This window comes from Paramisgurnus dabryanus, chromosome 11 (assembly GCF_030506205.2).
Source record: "Paramisgurnus dabryanus chromosome 11, PD_genome_1.1, whole genome shotgun sequence".
NCBI lineage: Eukaryota > Metazoa > Chordata > Actinopteri > Cypriniformes > Cobitidae > Paramisgurnus > Paramisgurnus dabryanus.
In genome coordinates, this window is record NC_133347.1 from 13,709,423 (window position 1) to 13,736,486 (window position 27,064).

The 27,064-nt window shown below is 40.0% G+C and overlaps 3 protein-coding genes across 4 annotated transcripts in view; 1 reads left to right on the top strand and 2 right to left on the bottom strand.

The window, feature by feature from the left end:
- Positions 1-14,731, top strand: part of LOC135729319 (tumor necrosis factor receptor superfamily member 14) — a 28,700-nt gene extending 13,969 nt beyond the window's left edge. The window contains exons 3-8 of one of the 2 annotated variants that reach the window (XM_065246864.2): positions 12,796-12,875; positions 13,079-13,204; positions 13,299-13,439; positions 13,535-13,619; positions 13,714-13,823; positions 14,135-14,731. In XM_065246864.2, coding sequence (XP_065102936.1) covers positions 12,796-12,875; positions 13,079-13,204; positions 13,299-13,439; positions 13,535-13,619; positions 13,714-13,810 — 529 coding nt within the window. In that variant the 3' untranslated portion in view covers positions 13,811-13,823; positions 14,135-14,731. The other variant, XM_065246863.2, reaches the window with a different exon arrangement.
- Positions 14,732-15,163: 432 nt separating this feature from the next.
- Positions 15,164-23,698, bottom strand: lrif1 (ligand dependent nuclear receptor interacting factor 1). Its single transcript, XM_065246857.2, has 4 exons — positions 23,557-23,698; positions 20,249-22,181; positions 19,927-20,157; positions 15,164-16,770 (listed from the first exon to the last, which is right to left on the bottom strand). The coding sequence occupies exons 1-4, from the start codon at positions 23,562-23,564 to the stop codon at positions 15,733-15,735; spliced, it is 3,210 nt and encodes a 1,069-aa protein (XP_065102929.1). The 5' UTR covers positions 23,565-23,698; the 3' UTR covers positions 15,164-15,732.
- Positions 23,699-24,013: 315 nt separating this feature from the next.
- Positions 24,014-26,863, bottom strand: apex2 (APEX nuclease (apurinic/apyrimidinic endonuclease) 2). The gene is made up of 6 exons (XM_065246886.2): positions 26,654-26,863; positions 26,429-26,512; positions 26,072-26,252; positions 25,823-25,966; positions 25,339-25,408; positions 24,014-25,256 (listed from the first exon to the last, which is right to left on the bottom strand). Exons 1-6 carry the CDS (start codon positions 26,766-26,768, stop codon positions 24,150-24,152), a joined length of 1,701 nt encoding a protein of 566 aa, XP_065102958.1. The 5' UTR covers positions 26,769-26,863; the 3' UTR covers positions 24,014-24,149.
- Between the last annotated feature and the right edge of the window lie 201 nt (positions 26,864-27,064).

Genomic DNA, 27,064 nt, shown 5'->3' on the forward strand with positions numbered 1-27,064 from the left:
TAAGCCACGCCCCTAGCAACCAAATATGAGCACCCTAGCAACTGAATAAACAAAGCCTTATATCTCCGCATCAGAAAATCGTAGAGACACGGGGGTTGGACCGTTTTACTCATGACTCAGAGGGTAATCACTAGTGGATGCCATTTTTTTCCCTAGCAACCAAATAAAGTACCCTAGCAACAGAGTAAACAAAACTTATATCTCCGCATTAGAACATCGTAGAGACACGGGGTTTGGACCGTTTGACTCGTGACTCGGAGGGTAATCACTAGTGGATGCCATTTTTTTCCTAGCAACCAAATACAGTACCCTAGCAACAGAGTAAACAAAGCCTTATATCTCCGCATTAGAACATCGTAGAGACACGGGGTTTGGACCGTTTGACTCGTGACTCGGAGGGTAATCACTAAAGGATGCCATTTTTTCCCTAGCAACCAAATACAGTACCCTAGCAACAGAGTAAACAAAGCCTTATATCTCCGCATCAGAACATCGTAGAGACACGGGGGTTGGACCGTTTGACTCGTGACTCGGAGTGTAATCATTATGGGATGCCAATTTTTTCCCTAGCAACCAAATACAGTACCCTAGCAACAGAGTAAACAAAGCCTTATATCTCCGCATCAGAACATCGTAGAGACACGGGGGTTGGACCGTTTGACTCGTGACTCAGAGTGTAATCATTATGGGATGCCATTTTTTTCCCTAGCAACCAAATACAGTACCCTAGCAACAGAGTAAACAAAGCCTTATATCTCCGCATCAGAACATCGTAGAGACACGGGGGTTGGACCGTTTGACTCGTGAATCAGAGTGTAATCACTATGGGATGCCATTTTTCCATAGCAACCAAATACAGTACCCTAGCAACAGAGTAAACAAAGCCTTATATCTCCGCACCAGAACATCGTAGAGACACGGGGGTTGGACCGTTTGACTCGTGACTCGGAGTGTAATCATTATGGGATGCCATTTTTTCCCTAGCAACCAAATACAGTACCCTAGCAACAGAGTAAACAAAGCCTTATTTCTCCGCACCAGAACATCATAGAGACACGGGGGTTGGACCGTTTGACTCGTGACTCGGAGTGAAATCATTATGGGATGCCAATTTTTGCCTAGCAACCAAATACAGTACCCTAGCAACAGAGTAAACAAAGCCTTATATCTCCACGTCAGAACATCGTAGAGACACGGGGGTTGGACCATTTTACTTTTGGGTTGGAGTATAATCATATATTGTCCCGGGAATTTTGCCACGGCAAGCACCACTTCACATTTTCTTCAGGAAATGTACCTATCTAGTTATTATTAGTGGTGCTTGCATTTATGCAAGGCATCACTATTACTATCTTGCATACTTATTATTATTATTATTATTATTATTATTATTATTCTTTTTCTGGACACTTTTTCGGCGCGTAACTCGTCCCGCACGGTTTAACGTAGTCCCATGAAAGAGGGCTCAAATCGACCGGATTATTGAGGAGAGGTGTGCTATGACTTTTATAAGCGATCGGGTGCAGGATTTCTGAAAGGGGGGCGAAAAACCACCCGAAAAATCCCATTGACTTAACATTGCGCCCAACTTTGACGAGTCATAGCTCCTCTCAAGGATTTTGTTGAAACATGTGGGTTACAACTTTTGAAGAGGGTGGTAGGCTCTGTAAAAACATGGATCACAGTGGGGTGTAAGTTGTACCCCTGGGGTGTAAGAGGTGCCCAAAAATGCCCAATGAAAAGTCAATGGGGCAAAATCCCATAGACTTACCATTGCAAAAATTTTGACGGGTTATAGGTACGAGTGAGGATTCCTTAGAAACATGTGGGTTACTAAATTTGAAGAGGGTGGTAGACTCTGTAAGAACATGGATCACCATGGGGTGTAAGTTGTACCCCTGGGGTGTAAGAGGCCCCCAAAATTTCCTAATGACTTATAATGGGGCAGGGAACACGCCCATATAAGGCAATAAAACCGTTCCAGATGGGATATCTTTGCTTTACAGTGTCGTAGAGATAAGTGGGTGGGCTCATTTTACTCGGGCATCCAATCAGTCTCTCAGGATCATCCCAGAGCTATTAAGCCACGCCCCTAGCAACAATTTTGGGCACCCTAGCAACATCTCCCATAGAGTGCCATTATAAAATGCCCAGATGGATATCTTTGCACCACAGTGTCATAGAGACATGGGGGTGGGCTCATTTTACTCAAGCATCCAATCAGTCTCTCAGGATCCTTAAAGACTTACTAAGCCACGCCCCTAGCAACCACTTTTGAGCACCCTAGCAACATAAAATTCAAACAGTTATATCTCGGCATCAGAACATCGTAGAGACACGGGGGTTGGACCGTTTTACTTGTGACTAGGCGTGTAACAATTGGGCACATCATTGGCCACTCCCAAGCCACGCCCCTAGCAACCAAATTTGAGCACCCTAGCAACTGAATAAACAAAGCCTTATATCTCCGCATCAGAACATCGTAGAGACACGGGGGTTGGACCGTTTTATTCGTGACTCGAAGGGTTATCACTAGTTAATGCCAAGAGGTGTTAAGCCACGCCCCTAGCAACCAAATATGAACACCCTAGCAACGGAATAAACAAAGCCTTATATCTCTGGATCCGAACATCATAGAGACATGGGGGTTGGGTGTTTGGGTCATGTTAGCTTCATGCTAGCTTCATGCTAGGTCATACTAGCTTCATGCTAGTTTCATGCTAGCTTTATGCTAATTTCATAATATATCTTGCTAACTTCATGCTAAATAATGTTAGCATCATGCTAGCTTGATGCTTATTTATGTTAGCATCATGCTAGCTTCATGCTAATTTATGTTAGCATCATGCTAGCTTCATGCTAATTCATGTTAACATAATGCTAGCTTCATGCTTCTTCATTTTAGCATTGTGCTAGCTTCATGCTAATTCATGTTAACATCGTGCTAGCTTCATGCTAATTCATGTTAGCATCGTGCTAGCTTCATGCTAATTCATGTTAGCATCGTGCTAGCTTCATGCTAATTCATGTTAACATCATGCTAGCTTTATGCTAATTCATGTTAGCTTCATGCTAGCTTTATGTTAATTCATGTTAGCATCATGCTAACTTCATGCTAATTCATGTTAGCTTCATGCTAATTCATGTTAGCATAATGGTAGCTTTATGCTAATTCATGCTAGCTTCATGCTAATTCATGTTAGCATCATGCTAGCTTCATGCTAATTCATGTTAGCATCATGCTAGCTTCATGCTAATCATGTTAGCTTCGTGTTAATCATGCTAGCTTCATGTTAGCATCATGCTAATCATGCTAGCTTCATGTTAATCATGTTAGCTTCATGCTAATCATTCTAGCTTCATGCTAGCTTCATGCTAATCATGCTAGCATCATGCTAGCTTCATGCTAATCATGTTAGCTTCATGCTTATCATTCTAGCTTCATGCTAGCTTCATGCTAATCATGCTAGCATCATGCTAGCTTCATGCTAATCATGCTAGCATCATGGTAGCTTCATGCAAATCATGCTAGCTTCATGCTAGCTTCATGCTAATCATGCTACCATCATGCTAGCTTCATGCTAATCATGCTATCATCATGCTAGCTTCATGCTAATCATGTTAGCTTCATGCTAATCATGCTAGCATCATGCTAGCTTCATGCTAATCATGCTAGCATCATGCTAGCTTCATGCTAATCATGCTAGCATCATGCTAGCTTCATGCTAATCATGCTATCATCATGCTAGCTTCATGCTAATAATGCTAGCATCATGCTAGCTTCATGTTAATCATGCTAGCTTCATGCTAGCTTCATGCTAATCATGCTACCATCATGCTAGCTTCATGCTAATCATGCTAGCATCATGCTAGCTTCATGCTAATCATGTTAGCTTCATGCTAATCATGCTAGCTTCATGTTAGCATCATGCTAATCATGCTAGCTTCATGCTAATCATGCTAACATCATGCTAGCTTCATGCTAATCATACTAGCATCATGCTAGCTTCATGCTAATCATGTTAGCTTCATGCTAATAATGCTAACTTCATGTTAGCATCATGTTAGCATCATGCTAACTTCATGCTAATCATGCTAGCTTCATGCTAGCTTCATGCTAATCATGCTAGCTTCATGCTATCATCAGGTAGCTTCATGCTAATCATGTTAGCATCATGCTAGCTTAATGCTAATCATGCTAGCTTCATGCTAGCTTCATGCTAATCATGGTAGCTTCATGCTAGCTTCATGCTAATCGTGGTAGCATCATGCAAATCATGCTAGCATCATGCTAGCTTCATGCTAACTTCATGCTAATCATGTTAGCATCATGCTAGCTTCATGCTAGCTTCATGCTAATCATGCTAGCTTCATGTTAAATTCATGGTAATCATGCTAGCTTCATGCTAACTTCATGGTAATCATGCTAGCTTCATGCTAACTTCATGGTAATCATGCTAATGTTAATCATGCTTAATGTTAATCATGCAAGCTTCATGTTAGCTTCATGGTAATCATGCTAACTTCATGCTAACTTCATGCTAATCATGCTAGCTTCATGCTAATTATGCTCGCTTCATGCTAATCATGCTAGCTTCATTATCTCCGCATCAGAACATTGTAGGGACACGGGGGTTGGACCGTTTGACTCGTGACTCGGAGTGTAATCATTATGGGATGCCTATTTTTTCCCTAGCAACCAAATACAGTACCCTAGCAACAGAGTAAACAAAGCCTTATATCTCCGCATCAGAACATCGTAGAGACACGGGGGTTGGATCCTTTGACTCGTGACTCGGAGGGTAATCCCTAGTGGATGCCATTTTTTTTCCTTAGCAACCAAATACAGTACCCTAGCAACAGAGTAAACAAAGCCTTATATCTCCGCATCAGAACATCGTAGAGACACGGGGGTTGGACCGTTTGACTCATGACTCGGAGGGTAATCACTAGTGGATGCCATTTTTTCCCTAGCAACCAAATACAGTACCCTAGCAACAGAGTAAACAAACCCTTATATCTCCGCATCAGAACATCGTAGAGACAAGGGGTTTGGACCGTTTGACTTGTGACTCGGAGTGTAATCACTAGTGGATGCCAATTTTCTCCCTAGCAACCAAATACAGTACCCTAGCAACCGAATAAACAAAGCCTTATATCTTCGCATTAGAATATCGTAGAGACATGTGGGTTGAATTGTTTTACTTTTGGCTTGGAGTATAATCATATATTGTCCCCCGAAATTTGCCACGGCAAGCACCACTTCACATTTTCTTCAGGAAATGTACCTATCTAGTTATTATTCTTCTTTTTCTGGACACTTTTTCGGCGCGTAACTCGTCCCGCACGCTTCGTCGTAGACCCATAAATTAGGGCTCAAATCGACCGGCTTATTGAGGAGAGGTGTGCTATGACTTTTATAAGCGATCGGGTGCAGGATTTCCGAAAGGGGGGCGAAAAACCACCCAAAAAATCCCATTGACTTAACATTGCGCCCAACTTTGACGAGTCATAGCTCCGCTCGAGGATTTTGTAGAAACATGTGGGTTACAACATTTGAAGAGGGTGGTAGGCTCTGTAAGAACATGGATCACAATGGGGTGTAAGTTGTACCCCTGGGGTGTAAGAGGTGCCCAAAAGTGCCCCAATGAAAAGTCAATGGGGCAAAATCCCATAGACTTACCATTGCAAAAATTTTGACGGGTCATAGGTCCGAGCCAGGATTTCATAGAAACATGTGGGTTACTAAATTTGAAGAGGGTGCTAGACTCTGTCAGGACGTCCCCCACAATGGGGTGTAAGGTTACCATAGCAACCATTTTGGGCACCCTAGCAACCTATACCATAGACTGCCATTATAAAATGCCCGGATGGATATCTTTGCACCACAATGTCATAGAGACATGGGGGTGGGCTCATTTTACTCAGGCATCCAATCAGTCTCACAGGATCCTTACAGACTTACTAAGCCACGCCCCTAGCAACCACTTTTGAGCACCCTAGCAACATAAAATACAAACAGTTATATCTCGGCATCAGAACATCGTAGAGACACGGGGGTTGGACCGTTTTACTTGTGACTCGGAGTGTAATCACTGGGCACATAATTGGCCACTCCCAAGCCACGCCCCTAGCAACCAAATACAGTACCCTAGCAACAGAGTAAACAAAGCCTTATATCTCCGCATCAGAACATCGTAGAGACACGGGGGTTGAACCGTTTTACTTGTGACTCGGAGTGTAATCACTAGGCACATCATTGGCCACTCCCAAGCCACGCCCCTAGCAACCAAATACAGTACCCTAGCAACAGAGTAAACAAAGCCTTATATCTCCACATCAGAACATCGTAGAGACACGGGGGTTGGACCGTTTTACTTGTGACTCGGAGTGTAATCACTGGGCACATCATTGGCCACTCCCAAGCCACGCCCCTAGCAACCAAATACAGTACCCTAGCAACAGAGTAAACAAAGCCTTATAACTCCGCATCAGAACATCGTAAAGACATGGGGGTTGGACCGTTTGACTCGTGACTCGGAGGGTAATCACTAGTGGATGCCATTTTTTCCCCTAGCAACCAAATACAGTACCCTAGCAACAGAGTAAACAAAGCCTTATATCTCTGCTTCAGAACATCGTAGAGACACGGGGGTTGGACCGTTTTACTTTTGGCTTGGAGTATAATCATAAATTGTCCCCTGAAATTTGCCATGGCAAGCACCACTCACATTTTCTTCAGGAAATGTACCTATCTAGTTATTATTATTATTCTTTTTCTGGACACTTTTTCGGCGCGTAACTCGTCTCGCACGGTTTGGCGTAGTGCCATGAAAGAGGGCTCAAATCGACCGGATTATTGAGGAGAGGTGTGCTATGACTTTTATAAGCGATCGGGTGCAGGATTTCCGAAAGGGGCGCGAAAAACCTCCCGAAAACGTCCCATTGACTTTACATTGCGTCGAACTTTGGCAGGTCATAGCTCCACTCTAGGATTTTGTAGAAAAATGTGGGTTACAGCTTTTGAAGAGGGTGGTAGGCTCTGTAAGAACATGGATCACATTGGGGTGTAAGTTGTACCCCTGGGGTGTAAGAGGTGCCCAAAAGTGCCCTAATGGAAAGTCAATGGGGCGAAAATCCCATAGACTAACATTGCCAAAAAAAATTGACAGGTCACAGGTCCAAGTGAGGATTTCATAGAAACATGTGGGTTACTAAAATTGAAGAGGGTGCTAGACTCTGTCAGGACGTCCCCCACAATGGGGTGTAAGGTTACCCTAGCAACCGTTTTGGGCACCCTAGCAACATCTCCCATAGACTGCCATTATAAAATGCCCAGGTGGATATCTTTGCAGCACAGTGTCATAGAGACATGGGGGTGGGCTCATTTTACTTAGGTATCCAATCAGTATCTTAGGATCCTTAAAGACAAACTAAGCCACGCCCCTAGCAACCACTTTTGAGCACCCTAGCAACATAAAGGTCAAACAGTTATATCTCGGCATCAGAACATCGTAGAGACACGGGGGTTGGACCGGTTTACTTGTGACTAGGGGTGTAACAATTGGGCACATCATTGGCAACTCCCAAGCCACGCCCCTAGCAACCAAATTTGAGCACCCTAGCAACGGAATAAACATAGCCTTATATCTCTGCATCAGAACATCGTAGAGACACGGGGGTTGGACCATTTTACTCGTGACTCGAAGGGTAATCACTAGTTAATGCCAAGAGGTGTTAAGCCACGCCCCTAGCAACCAAATATGAACACCCTAGCAACCGAATAAACAAAGCCTTATAACGTCGCATCAGAACATCGTAGAGACACGGGGGTTGGACCGTTTTACTCGTGACTCGTAGGGTAATCACTAGTGGAAGCCAAGAGGTGTTAAGCCACGCCCCTAGCAACCAAATATGAACACCTAGCAACGGAATAAACAAAGCCTTATATCTCCACATCAGAACATCGTAAAGACACGGGGGTTGGACCGTATTACTTGTGACTCGGGGTGTAATCACTGGCCAAATCATTGGCCACTCCCAAGCCACGCCCCTAGCAACCAAATTTGAGCACCCTAGCAACGGAATAAACAAAGCCTTATATCTCTGCATCAGAACATCGTAGAGACACGGGGGTTGGACCGTTTTACTCGTGACTCGAAGGGTAATCACTAGTTAATGCAAAGAGGTGTTAAGCCACGCCCCTAGCAACCAAATATGAACACCCTAGCAACCAAATAAACAAAGCCTTATAACGTCGCATCAGAACATCGTAGGGACACGGGGGTTGGACCGTTTTACTCGTGACTCGAAGGGTAATCACTAGTGGAAGCCAAGAGGTGTTAAGCCACGCCCCTAGCAACCAAATATGAACACCTAGCAACGGAATAAACAAAGCCTTATATCTCCTAATAATCACTAGTGGATCACTAGTGGATCACTAGTGGATGCCATTTTTCCCTAGCAACCAAATACAGTACCCTAGCAACAGAGTAAACAAAGCCTTATATCTCCGCATCAGAACATCGTAGAGACACGGGGGTTGGACCGTTTGACTCGTGACTCGGAGGGTAATCACTAGTGGGTGCCATTTTTTTCCCTAGCAACCAAATACAGTACCCTAGCAACAGAGTAAACAAAGCCTTATATCTCCGCATCAGAACATCGTAGAGACACGGGGTTTGGACCGTTTGACTCGTGACTCGGAGGGTAATCACTAGTGGATGCCATTTTTTTCCCTAGCAACCAAATACAGTACCCTAGCAACAGAGTAAACAAAGCCTTATATCTCTGCATCAGAACATCGTAGAGACACGGGGGTTGGACCGTTTTACTTTTGGCATGGAGTATAATCATAAATTGTCCCTTGAATTTTGCCACGGCAAGCACCACTCACATTTTCTTCAGGAAATGTACCTATCTAGTTATTATTATTATTCTTCTTTTTCTGGACACTTTTTCGGCGCGTAACTCGTCCCGCACGCTTTGTCGTAGACCCATAAATTAGGGCTCAAATCGAGCGGCTTATTGAGGAGAGGTGTGCTATGACTTTTATAAGTGATCGGGTGCAGGATTTCCGAAAGGGGGGCGAAAAACCACCCAAAAAATCCCATTGACTTAACATTGCGCCCAACTTTGACGAGTCATAGCTCCGCTCGAGGATTTTGTAGAAACATGTGGGTTACAACATTTGAAGAGGGTGGTAGGCTCTGTAAGAACATGGATCACAACGGGGTGTAAGTTGTACCCCTGGGGTGTAAGAGGTGCCCAAAAGTGCCCCAATGAAAAGTCAATGGGGCAAAATCCCATAGACTTACCATTGCAAAAATTTTGACGGGTCATAGGTCCGAGCCAGGATTTCATAGAAACATGTGGGTTACTAAATTTGAAGAGGGTGCTAGACTCTGTCAGGACGTCCCCCACAATGGGGTGTAAGGTTACCATAGCAACCATTTTGGGCACCCTAGCAACCTATACCATAGACTGCCATTATAAAATGCCCGGATGGATATCTTTGCACCACAGTGTCATAGAGACATGGGGGTGGGCTCATTTTACTCAGGCATCCAATCAGTCTCTCAGGATCCTTACAGACTTACTAAGCCACGCCCCTAGCAACCACTTTTGAGCACCCTAGCAACATAAAATACAAACAGTTATATCTCGGCATCAGAACATCGTAGAGACACGGGGGTTGGACCGTTTTACTTGTGACTAGGGGTGTAACAATTGGGCACATCATTGGCCACTCCCAAGCCACGCCCCTAGCAACCAAATTTGAGCACCCTAGCAACCGAATAAACAAAGCCTTATATCTCCGCATCAGAACATCGTAGAGACACGGGGTTTGGACCGTTTTACTTGTGACTCGGAGTGTAATCACTGGGCACATCATTGGCCACTCCCAAGCCACGCCCCTAGCAACCAAATACAGTACCCTAGCAACAGAGTAAACAAAGCCTTATATCTCCACATCAGAACATCGTAGAGACACGGGGGTTGGACCGTTTTACTTGTGACTCGGAGTGTAATCACTGGGCACATCATTGGCCACTCCCAAGCCACGCCCCTAGCAACCAAATACAGTACCCTAGCAACAGAGTAAACAAAGCCTTATATCTCCACATCAGAACATCGTAGAGACATGGGGGTTGGACCGTTTGACTCATGACTCGGAGGGTAATCACTAGTGGATGCCATTTTTTTCCCTAGCAACCAAATACAGTACCCTAGCAACAGAGTAAACAAAGCCTTATATCTCCACATCAGAACATCGTAGAGACACGGGGGTTGGACCGTTTGACTCATGACTCGGAGGGTAATCACTAGTGGATGCAATTTTTTTCCCTAGCAACCAAATACAGTACCCTAGCAACAGAGTAAACAAAGCCTTATATCTCCGCATCAGAACATCGTAGAGACACGAGGGTTGGACCGTTTGACTCGTGACTCGGAGGGTAATCACTAGTGGATGCCATTTTTTCCCTAGCAACCAAATACAGTACCCTAGCAACAGAGTAAACAAACCCTTATATCTCCGCATCAGAACATCGTAGAGACATGGGGTTTGGACCGTTTGACTCGTGACTCGGAGTGTAATCACTAGTGGATGCCAATTTTCTCCCTAGCAACCAAATACATTACCCTAGCAACAGAGTAAACAAAGCCTTTTATCTCCACATCAGAACATCGTAGAGACACGGGGGTTGGACCGTTTGACTTGTGACTCGAAGTGTAATCTCTAGTGGATGCCATTTTTTTCCCTAGCAACCAAATACAGTACCCTAGCAACCGAATAAACAAAGCCTAATATCTCCTCATCAGAACATCGTAGAGACATGGGGGTTGGACCGTTTGACACATGACTCGGACTGTAATGACTGGTGGATGCCATTTTTTCCCTAGCAACCAAATACAGTACCCTAGCAACGGAATAAACAAAGCCTTATATCTCCACATCAGAACATCGTAGAGACACTGGGGTTGGACCGTTTGACTCGTGACTCGAAGTGTAATCACTAGTGTATGCCAATTTTTCCCCTAGCAACCAAATACAGTACCCTAGCAACAGAGTAAACAAAGCCTTATATCTCCGCATTAGAACATCGTAGAGACACGGGGGTTGGACCGTTTTACTTTTGGCTTGGAGTATAATCATAAATTGTCCCCCGAAACTTGCCACGGCAAGCACCACTCACATTTTCTTCAGGAAATGTACCTATCTAGTTTTTAATACTATTGTCAATTATTATATAATTGCATACACAGGCAGGCTATTAAACCTAAAGTGAAAAAACAATATAGTTAAGTACATACAAAAAAAAATTATTTCCAATGCTTCACACAAATAGAATAAATGTGTTAAAATAATTTTTTTTACAGAAATCTAGTTTAATTAGGCTTGCAAAAATTAACGACTATCATAACAGGCAGAAACCTTGAGTTGTAGTATTAAACTTTATCTATCACATCACAAAGACATGACGGTCATGTAGATGCACGTTATACAACATGAAGGAAAACCACACCTTACCTTACTGAGGATGCTGTGTGGCTCCTCATCCAGTAATTTCTAGACTTCTTATTGACTACTACTGCAATGCTGTTTCAAGCATGTTTTCCAGCATGTAGTATCCAATCTTAACAGATGAATTTTTGAAGCATCTGTTCATCTCTCATCGCCGGCTGCTGGCCGAATGCGCCGATAATGTATCTTATTATAACATTTACTGACTGCGTCAACGCCCAAATCTGCATTGTCATCATAAATCCACTGTCCACTTCCTTAAAGCTTGCATTGTAATTGAGCGACCCCTTGATATTAAATGATATTAAAAGGCACAACATAACTTTACCGTTCGTTCATTCAACTTCACTTCAAGGCCTCGCATCTAAATCCATACAGACTCGTTCATCACAGTATTTTAAAAGGACAACTTGGGATCACCTTTGACTCCACTGTGCACTGCACACATTGGGAGAAACGAGTCTGAACTGGTTGTGTATGCATTATATTACGAAAATCTACATCATATCACTCAGCACCATTTGAGCAATTATAAACAAAGTTGACTGATCAAAAATTGTGGTTACCTATTTGAAAGACAGCAAGAGATAGCAAGAAACTGGTCTTAAAACAGCTACTCCCAACAAGATAGTACAAAGAGAATCACCAATTACAAAAGACTAATAAAACAGCCAAAAATACAAACAGAAACATTCTTAAAGAATGTTGTTACATTCCAGATGTTGTAGAGGTATGCTAGATTAACTTGAGTCAAACTATTTTAAAATATGAAATTAATTAATAGTTTAGATTCATGCAATTTTTATTTTTTTGCTTGTGATTGGTTATAACTGTGAAGAAGTTTTTGACTGGTAGTACGAAGTTAGAGCTGCATAATGAAACTCTTAAGTATAAAAAAGTCTAACCACAAAATGCTGTTGGCATTTGGTCTTGTGATCAGTACTTGTATTTTTAAGGGACTCAAGTTGGGGGTTTGGAGAAGACGATAACAACAAAAAGAGTGCAGAGAGTTTTTGTCTTTCAAACTCAATACAATGAAGATGACATTTGTAAAACTTGCTGTTATTCACATATCGGGTAAGGTCAACGACATTGTTACAATTGTGTTGTAAAAGGAAATGTGCAATGTTACTAGTTCCATTAAATGTATGTCTTGATTTAGAAGTTAAAAAGAATCAAACATTTAAGTTACCAAAATAAATCTACTATGCTGAATGTGTTTTTGATTTATTTAACAAGGGCGTTGCTTTTCTCCACAGTTCTTTACATTTTCTTCCTGTTGGAAATACTTGTGGTCCAACTGAATTCAGATCTAGTCAAGGTGAATGTTGTCCTAAGTGCAATATAGGTAGGCAAGAAAATATACTTACACATGTTATAAAAAGTTACTAACTTGTCTTGATCTATCTCTATGACATTTAAATCACTTACAAATGCATTTAATGCATTTTTTTATTATATCAAATAATTGCTGATTTAATTGTACAAACCACATGGAAGTAATGTTATACAAAAAAAGGGTGCAAATTAAATGCCTGGGTGTTTTTGTAGGGTCAGTTGTTTATCGTGACTGCAGCGGGGATTTTAGCACCACCTGCATACCATGCTCCCCAGGAACATTCATGAATGAACCCAATGGCCTTTATAAATGCTTTAGGTGCAGAAAATGTAATGAAAGTAAGTTTATATTTGACCACTTTTTAAATGTTTGCAGAACTTTTAGTTTTGATTATTGACTACATATACTGTAAGTGATTCTGTGTTCTTTTAGCTCAAGGCATTTACATTCAGAGTCAGTGCAATACAATAAAAGACACCATCTGTGATGTGCTGGATGATTATTCAAATTCACAGTGTCTACTTGGTCAAAAGCACAGCATATGCAAACCAGGACAAGAAACCAAAGCACCAGGTATAGTTTAGTTTTCAAGGCTTTAACATTTATTTACTAAATGTAAAAATAGGAATTTTCCCACAAGGTTAAGTTTCTATTCTTTCTGCTTACAGGCACAAAAATCTCTGATACAGTATGTGAGGACTGTCCATATGGGTTTTATTCACCAGCAGGTCTGAAATGCATCAGGTGGACAGAGTAAGTTTAATCTCATTCACGCTGTCTGTCATATTTTCTTTTCTTTTCTGTTTGTTTGTTATTTATTAATTTGTTATCATTTAATTTACTTAAGTTGTGCAGCTAAAAATAAAGTACAGACAGAAGATGGCAGTTCTGTAAAGGATGTCACGTGCACACCGAGCAGATATTGTATACAGCAGCAGTTTTAACAGCCATGACACGGTACAATCATTCAGTTAGTTCTGTTTAAATAGTTTGATATTTATGGTTTGCATTTTATCTTGCAAATAATTTATCTTATAATGTTTTACAGGTTTTGTAGCAATAGATCGTATAAAGATTTTTAATTTTGAGTTTTATTATTGCTGTTTTCAACAAAATAAACAATTCTCTCAAAGTCACTCAATATTTCTATTGTATATTTCACATATTATGTTATATTTAATAATTTGTCCAACTTTTAATTTATATGTAAGGGCTATCTTTATTAGGTGTCTTAATTTTTTTACTGATTTTGTTTGCTGTTTTAACAGCCTATCAAAGACATAAGTCCTGTAAATACAATATATCAAACACTGTATGGAGAAAGATGGAGAAACAGACAACAAAAAAACAAGACAGGAAAATGTAGAAGAAAGACAATCAACTGTAACTTGTGTGATAGAAAGTTCAATATTTTCTGTGTGCGTTGTGACTTTTGTGTGGTACAATTTTGTTTAATTAACCATATAGTTGCATTTACTGACAGTTACAAAATTTTGTGTACTCCTTTTATTTTATATTTGCATTCATATTATCATTCATTATTTTTTATAATTCAATACTGTTTAATTTTATGTTGCTGCTGTATTGTCTTTAATTGATATGGGCTCTGGCTCAAAGTTTTTGAATTTTGTCTCTAGAAAATGCTGTGAAGATTTATGTAACACAAATCTGTTTAAAAGTCAGACTGAGTATTGAGAAGACATTTAAGATTATTCAATACACTCTGCTCATTTTATTCAATCATTCTGCTAATCACTTTGTCTCCTGCCTGGTTTAATCCCTCCAACTCGATATCTGCCTCGTGGAGGTGGTAAACTGAGAAAAAAAAAATATTTATTCAATTTATTTATAATCAATTTACTTAAGCTACATTTAAACAAAAGTTTTTGAAGGGGGTTTTGTCTAATTTTTTTTATTTAAATGTAGCTTAAATAAATTTATTGCGACCACTTACCTTTAAAAAATGTAGTAAATTAAATGAATTTTTTGTTTTCAGTGTAGCTCACAATTTATACTATGGTGTGTAACAGACAACAATAATTTTCTTGACAAAGGGATTTAGTGAGACCTATAAGGCAGCTGCAATTAAACTGTTGTTTCAGCCCAAAATGATTGTTATATCTATTGTTGCATCAAATATAAACATTTTCTTGGTTCTTAACACAACAGCTTGTTTTTTTAAAGTGTATTCTTACATGAACTGTATGTGTTTGAACTAATGTTTACGTGAGAATTGTCCAGAAAGCAAGAAATTGTAACTGACATGATAACAAGCATTAATTTAAGTAATATTTTCACAGTTTTTATTGCATTAAACTTGTCCAGAGAATAGATATAAAAAGGTGGAACCACAGCATCTCAATATAAGCTAAATTATTTGAAAACATATATAAGGTTAGCAGTTGTAATAAAATTCACAACATACAGAAAACAGGAAAAAAATTCTGAGGGCCTAGCACAAAAACAATTGATTGATTTTTATTTATTGAGCTTATTAAGTAGGCTTTAGTACTTCATTGTAAACTACAGAAGAAACATATTAACACAGTATTTATAAATGCAAATAAAAACCATACAATCATAAAGATGACAGATCTCATCTAAAACTACTTAAAAATACAGCCAACAGGTTAAAATAAGACAAACACTTAACGCACTTAAGTACTCAAAAATGTAATAAAATATGACAATGCAATCTCATAAATGTATTAAAAAGAGAAAATGTTAATAGGAAATTAGATACTGTGCAACTATATACACTTCTTCTTCTTCTATACGTGATGGCATTATTGCCAATTAATATTCAGTCATCAGATGACGGTAATGCAGTGTACAGTCTGAGTCTTTGAAACAAAAACAGACATGACTAAAAGTTCATACTTTGTCTCATTCTCTCCAGCGCCGCTTCCTTCTCTTTCAGAAGATCCTTTAACCGTTTGATTCTCTCTTGTCGTTTAATTTCCTCAGCATCCAGCACTTCCACAGAGTACAAGTCTTGGGTTGTAAATGTATTTACTATAGATTCATGCTGTTCACTAGAAGATGGCATGCCGGTTTCATTTGATATTATTTGTACCTGGCTGGCGTCTTGCTCTGAGCTGTGATCCTCTGTGTGGCTGCTGGGTGAAATATTGCATTCTGTTTCATTTGAGGACGGAGAAATCGCTTTGTCGCTCTCCTGCAGGCCAGATAAAGAAGCAGCGTTCATCGATGTTGTAACATTCAGTAAACTATCAGGAGAAGCGTTGCGGTGGGATATTTTACTAATAGTCTTTGTTGATGGAGATTTCTTTTTACGTGATGAACGCTGCTTCTTCGCTTTCTTACCAGTACTGTGATCTCCTATTGGTTGAGGACTCTCCCCAGGTGTTTTAATGCAGCAGGTTGTTCTTGTACCTTTGTTTGACTCAACAACAACGGGTTGCGTCTCTTGTGATTGGAGTGATGATGAGGTCGCTGTAACCCCTAACACAGTCCCACAGGGACAGGCTGTGCACATCTTGCTTTTCTTCGAGCGTGGTGATGCCTTCCTTAATGCAGAAGAATGTGGGATGGTATGGGTGCTAGTCCTTGTTACATTTGGTTCAGACGATGGAGTAAGACAACATGTGTCAGAAGTCAAATCTGTGGATGTTTCAGACTGCATATGAACCTTACTAACTGTAGATACTGCTATTTTGTCAGTATTATAACTAGATGAACAAACATCTTCTTGACAAGTCTGTAAGATCAAACTGTTTTCCATGGGAAAAACTGAGTTATTAATGTTGCGTTTGGAGGGAGATGAAACATTTGTAGTGATGAGAGACGGATTATCTTGAGGTACATCCTCTCCATCTTGCTCCAGCTTTTTTCTTTTAACTTCTTTCAGGCCTTCATCGTCCTCTGTATTTTTGTGAGTCACCTTCAAGTAAAACAAATCAATTCAGTTGTGTTTCATTTTTTTTTTGCCAGGTATGTTATATTAGGGTGCTTTCAAACATAGGGCTGGGTACCGAACGTTGATACTTTAATTGTATCGAACGAAAACCTCCGATACTTTGAGTATCTAAAAATGGCTTTTTTCGATTCCAAAAGCCAAGCGGCTGGGTCTGTGTGAGCCTGTCCTTGCGTCTAAGGACCTAAAGCGCCGGCGATTGGCTGTCCACCACCACGTGACGGGGAGGATTTCTAAAAAAAACTCGCAGTCCAACTCGCAGTCACCCAACACAAGTGTAGAAAGGATGCCATATGAGAAATATACATAAAGGCTTTTTGACAGTTGTCTTAGCAATAGAGTTAGCGCAAGTATGGCCGTGTTGTCTCCGTGAAAGGCACGTCAACCAAAACGCTGCTTCTCCTAAAGTGACAAGGGGTTTAAATTTAAAGCATGCGCAGCCTGTGTCTCTGCTTATTTACTCGCGACTGGTTCCGCACGCGCGCGCGTCTCCCACAACAGTCTTGACAAGGTGTTTAAACATGACCCACGCGCGCAGCTTGTGTCTCTCAATGCTTATGAAATACTCACGCCTGTCTCTCCACATCGCAAAGCCTTTATGCTCTCATCTACCAAAATGGACGATGCGTTTAAACCTATTTTTTACAGTCTATGGTTTAAACTTGACGCACATGCGCAGCCCAACACTGCTTACTGTGCATTCAGACCGCCACCGGCGAGAGCGTCAAAGTGGCCAGAAGTCATTCATTTTCAATGAGAGCCGGCGACGAGCTCCGGCGAGCAGCGGCGCGTCACGTCATGTACAGCGTGAGCGTCAAGGAGAGTTGAAATCAGCTCAACTTTATGGTAATGAGATATGACGCGGTTCGGCGGCAACCAATCGGAAGGCGGAAATGTTCGGCGGCAACCAATCGGAAGGCGGAAACCTCCGCCTGAGAGGAGTTCAGAGAATGCAGTCGAGCGTCGGCGCGTCCACTACACCTTTGCTTTAGCGTCGTTGGGAGGGCAGCCAGAGCTTCTATTGACGCTCTCGCCAGTGGCGGTGTGAATGCACAGTTACAAGCCTAACTCGTTATTTAAAACAAACTAAAATACCTTTCAACTGGTTTGCTAATTTCACTTGAATGAAATGACATTGAACGCATTTTCTACTCTATTTTAAAAATCCCAAATGTATTTAATATTTGATAATTATGAAGTTGAGTATTGTTTACAAAAAACAAACATGCATACAAATCTTCCCAGTAAAACTCAGTCACCCATTTCAATATTTTAACTTTTTGTCAAAGTTGCAGCTATAATGTACCCACTTATTTAAATACTGTTAGTCCAAGCTAAAACTATTTTACATTTCATAAAATAAAGCAGTATTAATTATGGTATATATGGTCCGAGTACGGTTCGTTTGGGTCAGTGTGAACACAACAGCCGTACTCTGTCACAGAACTCTGGTGCGACCCATCTGTGGTGTGAACGGGAACGCTGCTCGACCTCGGGCCGACCAAATACAGGAAGTCCTCCACATGTTTGAGCCATTCGTGACGTGAGCCGGGTGTTATATTGTGGGTCAACAACAAACAGGGAAATCCTGGTCTGTTCCAGAGATTCGCTGTCTCCTGGAGGTATGAGCTGATGATTTCATAAATGTATTGCTGCCCTTCACACACACACAAATAGTGACATTTACGTGATTTTTTGCAAACGGCTCCGAGATAAGGGCTTTAATAGAGCAATTTTGCATTAAAGCAAAGAAACTTCGCAAAGACATGCATCGTTTATCTCCATATCTTGTTACCCTCGCTCTTTCTGTCAGGCTGGTTATCGTGAAAAGGTGGGGGGTGGTCATGGGGGTAAGTGCTGTCAAGGACCAATGACAGCGCTGACCGTTGTCACATGGTGTACGGTGCGGTGTTTCGAGTACAGTAAAAACAACATATGTCAACATGAACCGCACTGAAAAATGATACAATGTAATTTGGTGCGCACCAACATGTGTGAAAACACCCTTAGAAATCAAGACAACATCTAAACACAAACAACAGCATGTCCTTCTATTTACATACAGCAAATATATACTAGTCAACATTTGAAGTGGATCAAAAAAAAATTCAAAGTTGTCCAAAGACAAGAACGGGTATTGTGTATTAGTTTTAAGACAACTTTTATAAAAGGTTTTGATCCACTTAAAATGTTGACTAGTGTAGTATAATACATAATAAACACATTGTAAATGTATTGTTGACTGACTGATTTGAGTCTAACTTATTACCATGTACTTTTAATAAACTGGTAAAACCCATGATCTTAAAACCCTTAGCCTCTTACTAACCAGATGTTTAATGAGGTGGATTCAGCAGGAAACACAAGCTATGTTTCCATCCCCCTGCTTTTATGCACATTTTGAAATATTGATCAAAAACAAGTGATGGAAAAAATCCCTTAATTTGCAAAAAAAGTTTTTACACTCGCTTGAGGTGGTTTTTGTTTTGTGCAAGAAAATTGTGAAATCATGCAGATCTTTATGACTCTGGCTTCTGTCATTTCCGGTTCAGGTTATTGCTTTGTTTTGTTTACTGCTGGTCAGAGTTCTGCAAAGGGTTGGGTACCCGCAGATACCCGCATTAAAGTGTCTAAAACGGGTGGATTGTGACATTCCTAAAATTTGTTGATTCGTAGCCTAGTTGGAAAGAACGTTGCAGAAGTTGCATAAGTTTTGCCCGTTGATAGCTGGAAGCTGGGAACGTCTTCTCTTAGAAAGCATTTTGAGACGAGACTAAGCAGCACAGCAGGGGTTGTGTAGGTAGGTTGTATTTTTTTCTTGTTCTCTTTTTCATTAATAGGTCTATTTGTGTATAGTTAGGGTTGGATTTAATTTTTATATTTATCACTGTTGATGGGTCGGATCTGGGTCGGGAGCGGGTCTCCAAAAATGGACCCGTGCAGGGCTGATGGTTACTAGGTTACCAATACCACCATTATCCGTTCGAAGAACTGAATGGAAGCGCACCTTATTCACATTACTTTTCTTTTCTGTCTTTGCAAACTTTAAAAAGATTCCCTTCACGTTGGATGCAAACCCAGCTAGTGGCATGTTTCATTTAGATCTGTGCATGTGTAACTCACCTGCATTATCTTCTGGATTTTTGACTGTAGCTGTGACTCCTGAATCACTTTACGCAGGCCGTCTAAAGTCCGTTTATTTATGATTAGCTTCTCTGCTTGTCGATCTTGCTTTTCAGTTTCTCTTATTTTTTCCACACAAATCTGTACATCAGAGGTGATACCAAATTCTTTTCTCAGCTGGCAGTCACTCTTTTCCTGAGTCTTCTGATCAGGAGCTAGATTTCCAAAAGTCTAAAACAAAAGTGAAAGAAAGCATTAAATACATGGCAGACTTTTAAAAATATGTAGTTTAATAAGGCATAGTTCCTATCTTAAAACATACCTTTTCTGTGTTATCAGTGGCTGGAACACAGACGTAATGAAAATCTCCCAACACATCATCTCTGGTATTGACAGTTTCACCAACAGCTGCATCATCACCATTTGGTATATCCGTGGTAATTGGTGGAATTCCCCTTTCTAATTGCTCTTCTTCCTCCGTATTCACATTTTCTAAAAGAGAACTCGCGTTCCTCTCAGCTGGTGCAGATACATTGACCTGCACCTGTATATCCATCAGAGCATTATTCTGTCTGGCAGCAGTATTTTCTTGAACTCCATCAATTTCCATCCCTGCATGCGTTGTTTCTTCCCTTTCACTTTGAGTAGCAGATTTCTCATTTATTTCCATTTCCGGAGGTGCTACATCTTTCCTTTCATTCCGAGAAGCACAATTTGTGCCTTTCTCACTAGCAGTGGTTTCTGACTTTGGTGGAATATATGATACAAATATTACGTTGGAGTCCTCATTGCTCTCGTCCACCTCTGTTTGACTTTGTGTGGGCAAATTTCCAGACGCACCTCCCAGGCTTGTGGAACTCTCCTCCTCATCGTCACAGAGATCAATGATTTCACTTACTTTCCTTTTTGGGTCCTGATCTATTGTTGCTTTTGAAGAGTTTGATCCCAATGCAGAGCTGGCGGGTAGGGCTGGAGAGATGCAAAGATACCCTTTTCTCCCACCTTCACTGACCATCACATCCTTGGCGATCTCTGAATTTTTCTTGGCCACGAAGTACACTTTCCCATTGCACATGACAAGGGCGTTGTCTTTACCTTGCGTGATCTTTTCTTGGCCGATCTGAGCAGGGGTGGGTTTGCTTGATACAACCTCACTAGAACTGGAGACTGATTCTACATGCTTGACTGATTTTATAGTGATGGGGTTCATTTGTGGTGATGACGCAGGTACGAGGCAAGGACCAGATGCACCCATCTCCTCCTGGACTATCCATTTAATAGGACGGCTTTGCTCTTCACTAATTTTAGAACTTAATAGGGAAGACAGAGGTGAGCTTGTTCCAGTGTTTGAAGGCAGATGTTGAGACAAAGTCTTTTGTACTTGACTTGGTTTTGTAACAGAGAACACTTGTTGGTCAGAGTTTAGCTTTACTGAATTCACAGGGGACACCATAAGAAAAGTTGGTTGAACTTTTGCATTGGTAGGGGTGATGCTCACAGAGTTCAATATCTGGCTTTTGATGGACTGTGGGAGTGCAGAGGCTGGGAGTGTCCTAACTTGTGCATAGGGAGGGATCTGAAGGCAATGTCCATTTGGTAAAACAGGTGACTTCACAGTAACCGGTAGTGTCTGGACCACTGGCATTGTGTGTCCATTGTTTTGTAGCGCATTTTGATAAACTGTGGGTTTGTTTTGAAGTGCATTCTGTAGGGCACTTTGATAAACTGTGGGTTTGTTTTGTAGCACATTCTGTAGCACACTTTGAGTAACTGTGGGATTGTTCTGTAGCGCATTCTGTAGGGCACTTTGAGGAACTGTGGGTTTGCTTTGTAGCGCATATTGTAGCGCACTTTGAGGAACTGTGGGTTTGTTTTGTAGGGCACTTTGATGAACTGTGGGTTTTGCAAGAGGAGGATGCAATGGCTTAAGAATTCCATGTAATATTTTAGTTCCATTGTGTTGAACTTTGGGGGAATTAAATAAAGTACTAAGCTGCGGCGAGGTTTTTAGGACATATCGTCCGTCTGCTATGGGCTGTAGGGAAGGGAGTCTAGTCTGTGACTGAGATGAAGAGGCAACAGATGGATAAACAGGCTTAGGGTGGCCTTTAACTTGTAATTCCACATTGTCCATTTCTGTATTAAACATTGTTTGAAAAAACTGTCCATTCACTTTCTGGACAGGAATCAACTTCATGACATTTTTCCCATCTGGTCCCACAGCAGGCATTGCTTGGTAGTAGACTCCAGTTCCGCTATGAGAATAAATAATAACAATTAAAATTGAAGTAATAAAATAAATAAACAGTGTATATAATAAATTATCCAAAAAAATATAAATAAACTTAAGAATAACAAATAAGAGATAGATTTAAGTATAATTCTATTTTTTCCCCAATTTTTACAGAAGCCTGTAACAAACCTATATTACTCAACTAGATAAATATCCACAATAAACTAAAGAAATGAGAGAAAAGTACACAATAAACAACCTACAGTATATGGGTCAGTGACAAAAACGGTTTGGCAAGATGAAAAATTCAAAAAACTTTTAAAAAGCATTCATCAAGTTTATTTCAATGCACATTGCACATAGTGTATTTATGTTAATTTTATGCAATAAAAATTACATTTGCACCATTTTATGAAAGTTAAGACTGAACGAATCTGAAAATGTCAAATGTGTAACCGCCAATTGCGTCACTCAAAATAAGAAAATATTAAATATTTTATCCACCTTGATGGCATGCAAGCGTACCCATAAAAATCATTTTAAATATAATTTTATTAGTTTTTTTTTCTAAATTTAAATTTTAATGCGTTTTTGTAATATTTGTCCTGACATATGCTGAAAATAGCTCTGTTTTCTAAATGATCTTTGACAAATGATGTAAAAATCTATGTAAAAAATCATATTACACCAAACTAGATGATTATATTTTATTCCACATTTTTATGAGTATATGAGTATATTTATATTTTCATTTAAAAAAATACTAGTTACGTTACACCAATTGACACAGACCGATTACACCACATTGACATTTTTGCAATTATACCCCAATTATTCTTTTAAAATGAAATAAAACCAGAAATTTTAGACTTGGTCCTCAAAAAAGAAAATGTATGCAAGTAATCTGCAAATTTATTTTGAAATTTAACTCTTTTACTTTTAATTGAACACAAAATAATTAAGGTCACGTCATTGACCCATATATTACACATATGTAAACAATTTTTACGGTCACTGATAAAATATTTTATAACAATGACAGTGAGTGCAAAATGTACACCTGCTTATAAATGTAAAGTATGTTATTTACCTCACCAATCCTGTGTAAAAATCCAGCTACTGCAAATATATTATTATCCATTTTTATATTATCTCCTAGCGAGTACTAATAAAACCAAACCTAAACGGTCAACTGTCACATAATTACTAGTAAATTTCGATCTTTTTTTCCAGAACAGTACACAGGTTTTGTTGATGTATTTAATGTAATTTTTCTGAGTTAACTGAAGCGCTTGCGACTGATACTTCCAAAACACGCGCCATCTTAGAGGTGCTTACAACGGTCGACCAAAAAAAACACAATTATAAACCTTTGTGACACACGCTAAAAAACTTACCCCTCCATGGCGATTATCCGTAGACATTACACTACAAGAAACAACACTTGACAATATTTTCTTAAGCGCACGGTAAGATTTTGCACATCAACTTGAAGACAGAATTCTTGAGTGTGTATGTAGTACAGTAACCGGAAGTAAGGTATTTCAAAATAAAAGACACCGATATTATAGAGAAATCTCTGTTGAAAGAATGTACTATATATAAAAGTCCTATAAAATAAATAATTCAAAGCATCTCGTTTTAATAACTTGCCTTTACACATGCTTTAATGTCATTACATAAAATTATATTTTATTTTGACCCTTCAAAATCTGCCACATACCTGAAGTACAGTAAAAGTATGTAACGTTATTGAGAAAGGGGCCCACCAGAATAAAATAACAACATTTACACTCAGTACCTAAGGGAAAAATGAAGAGGACAAAAAGGGCACAAATTGGTACAATACTGAAATGCACAAAAACCATGTTGGAAAATCGTTTTATTTGTACAGTACAATTATTTGTATATTCTATTTCTATGTGTAAAATAATATACATATAATTCAAACAAATACAAAAACACTAAAAACAGTATGCATCGAGTTAATCTACTTCCCTTTATCAACCCAGGCAAAAAAATTACATCTGGCCTGAGGATTGGAGGCATGACCTTGTGGACGGGCACATACAAAAAACTGACGGCCTAAATTAGGTCCTGCTTTTTTTACAGTCCGAAGAACACAGGGCTCATTGTGTGACTTGCAGGGAGGGGGCTGAGGGGGCCCATGCAAAATCTCTTTCCAAAAGCTAGACGGCCCTTTCCTACAGTTCTCTACAGGTGTAGCTTCTTTGTCTTGTTGATCCTGTTTTTTAATCTGTTTCTCCATTACCATGGAAACATGCGTGTCCTCCTCCACACCACTGGGGCAGCTTCTGGTCTGGGTTGTATTGCAGTCTGTTTCATCATCAAGCCTCGCATGAGTTCTATGACACCCTGAGCTCTCTGTGCTGGGTACATGTTTAGGACATTCTGCTTGTTTTGGGTTTACGTTTAAAGTGGCAGTGTTAAATATTGTTTGCTTAGGCTTAAAAAAACTTAAAAGGTTGCCTTTGGGTGTACTTTCTGGTTTTGTCTGCTTGCTTCTTTTAGGTTTGTTTGCAGTGGTCTCTGCCTCTCTATCTGCAGGTCTCTTCTTTACAATATTGTTTCCCTTTACCACAGGATTCAAGTTTTCACAAATCTCCCCAGCCTCCTGTGATCCTGGAAGCCTCCCGTCAGAAACTTTGACAAGGAAACGTGAAAGTTTTTGCTGTCTGCCAGCAAATTCCGGCATGTGACGTGTGCATAGAGGTGGGTACTTGGGACTTGGTAGGAGGGTACAGCTTAGCTGTGCCCATACGGGACAGTGATCAGATCCTTCTACTTCAGGCATGATGTCGACTCCACTGAAAATGTTCTCCACCAGAAAGCGACTGGAGAAGATGTAGTCAATACGTGTGCCGTAGTTGGTCTGCCTGGCACCAGTCATTGTGGACCAGCACGTAAAGGCATCAGTGCGCTCTGGGTGGAAATGGCGGAACGTGTCAACAAACTTGCCACCAGAGGCCGATTTGTGTGAGACGTCTTCGAATTCATCTCCACAGTCACCATTTTCTGATGATCCAAACAGGAAATGGTCCAGCCACTTTCTCCCAGGGTTATCCTCAAAGTTATCCTACATGACATTAAAGTAATACTATTGGGTTTGTAGCATCTTAACAGAGAAGATATTGGAGAAACATGGATAAAGGGCTCACCACGTCATCTGGGTCACAGTGGTCTATGGGTCGATGAGAAGTGTTCACATCCCCTAAAACGATGACATGACTGAAGGGAAGCAAACAGATGCATTGATCAAGCAAAACAAAATATGAATCTTAGATGTGATTTAAAAAGAAAAAAAAATTTAATCTCTAAATCTCCAATATATTGGATACAAAACATGCCAATATATGTGACATCGTCTGTAAAAATCCTGGCTAATGATGAGATAAGGGGCATCAAAGTTTAATCATTCGTTGAATTCACATTGCTTTTAATCTTTGAAATGGCCTTACTCGTTCAATATTAAATATAGATCAAGGTTATATTTTCTTTACATTATATAGGATGACTTTAACAGTATCAGTCAGAAAAAAATGCCTGTGTTTTCACATACAGGGTCACGTCACGTGTGTAAGATCACTGCATTTGTTAATAAATTTAAAATAAAATTCATAAGTTGTGCTCTCTCCTTCTCACCTCCCTGAGCTCAAGATGGCTTCTGCTCTGCTTTGGAGGAGCTTATAAAACTGGAGCTTGTACTGTTTTCGCTCAGGTTTGTCTGGATCGGCACGTGGGCAGTAAACATTTATCACAGTCAGCTTTTGTGGTCCATCTGCACTCCTACGAGAAAAACATAAAACATCCTAAAAATACCAATGCATAAAAAACAGGTGGAAAAATTAAATCATTGTAAAACAACATTATCTTCTGAATCATGAAACATACATGAAGTGATGCTGAGTGATGACAGCCCTTCCCTCATTGTCTAGTGCCAGCAACTCTTCACTTGAAAAGTCAAGATGGTCACTATAGCAACCCACAGCCTCTTCATGAGTGTTGAGAAGACCTGTCAATCCTTCCTCTGCCAGGAATGGTGCAGCACTGTCTTTGCAGTAGGTTACAACACCTGACCATGGTAAAAAGATGATGATTATAAAATGTCTTGCAGATTTTAATCTATATAGACCCGTTTAATTCTGGAGTGAAATCAGTCGTTTTTAATTAAATACCTTACTGACTTACTAGGGTTATCAATTATACAACACGTGCTTATTGAAACAATGACACTGTAAAATGGTTTACCCGAGTATCCACTTCGTCCACGGCTAAAACTAAAGTATGAATTGTAGCCATCAACAATCGCCGTCTTTTCATCGAGCAAGTCACCTAGAAAAAATACATTCAAAACCGATGTTGTTTAAGATATCAAATCGTCAAATATGGAGGTCGTATTGTAATTCATTATGCAGAGAGCATCATAGCGTCTTCAGACAAGATTACAAATCCCGCGTTTCTTTAAACACTCACGAGTAACTTTAGTTTCTTGGGCGCATATTATATCAGCATCAAATGAATCCAGAATTTTCTTGATGCCACTTTTAAATGTTCGTATGCCATTTATGTTCCATGTTACAATCTTCATGTTTATCTGTCAAACAACGTCGCACGAAATGAATAAACAACAGCAAGACATATGATGATCTTTGAAGCGGAAATCTAACGTTTTTCAAAATAAAAGCCCCCACGCTTTCTTGCATTGGGGTAAAATGTTAAAATTATGGAATGTTTAGCAGCATAGTTTTATAAAATATTTATTTACTGCATATGCGTATTATATTGTAGTATTATATCATATTATATAACTGAAAATCTTAATATTTTTTATATAAATTTAAAAAGCAGTAAATAATCCCCACATTTATAAAAGAAACACCTGTT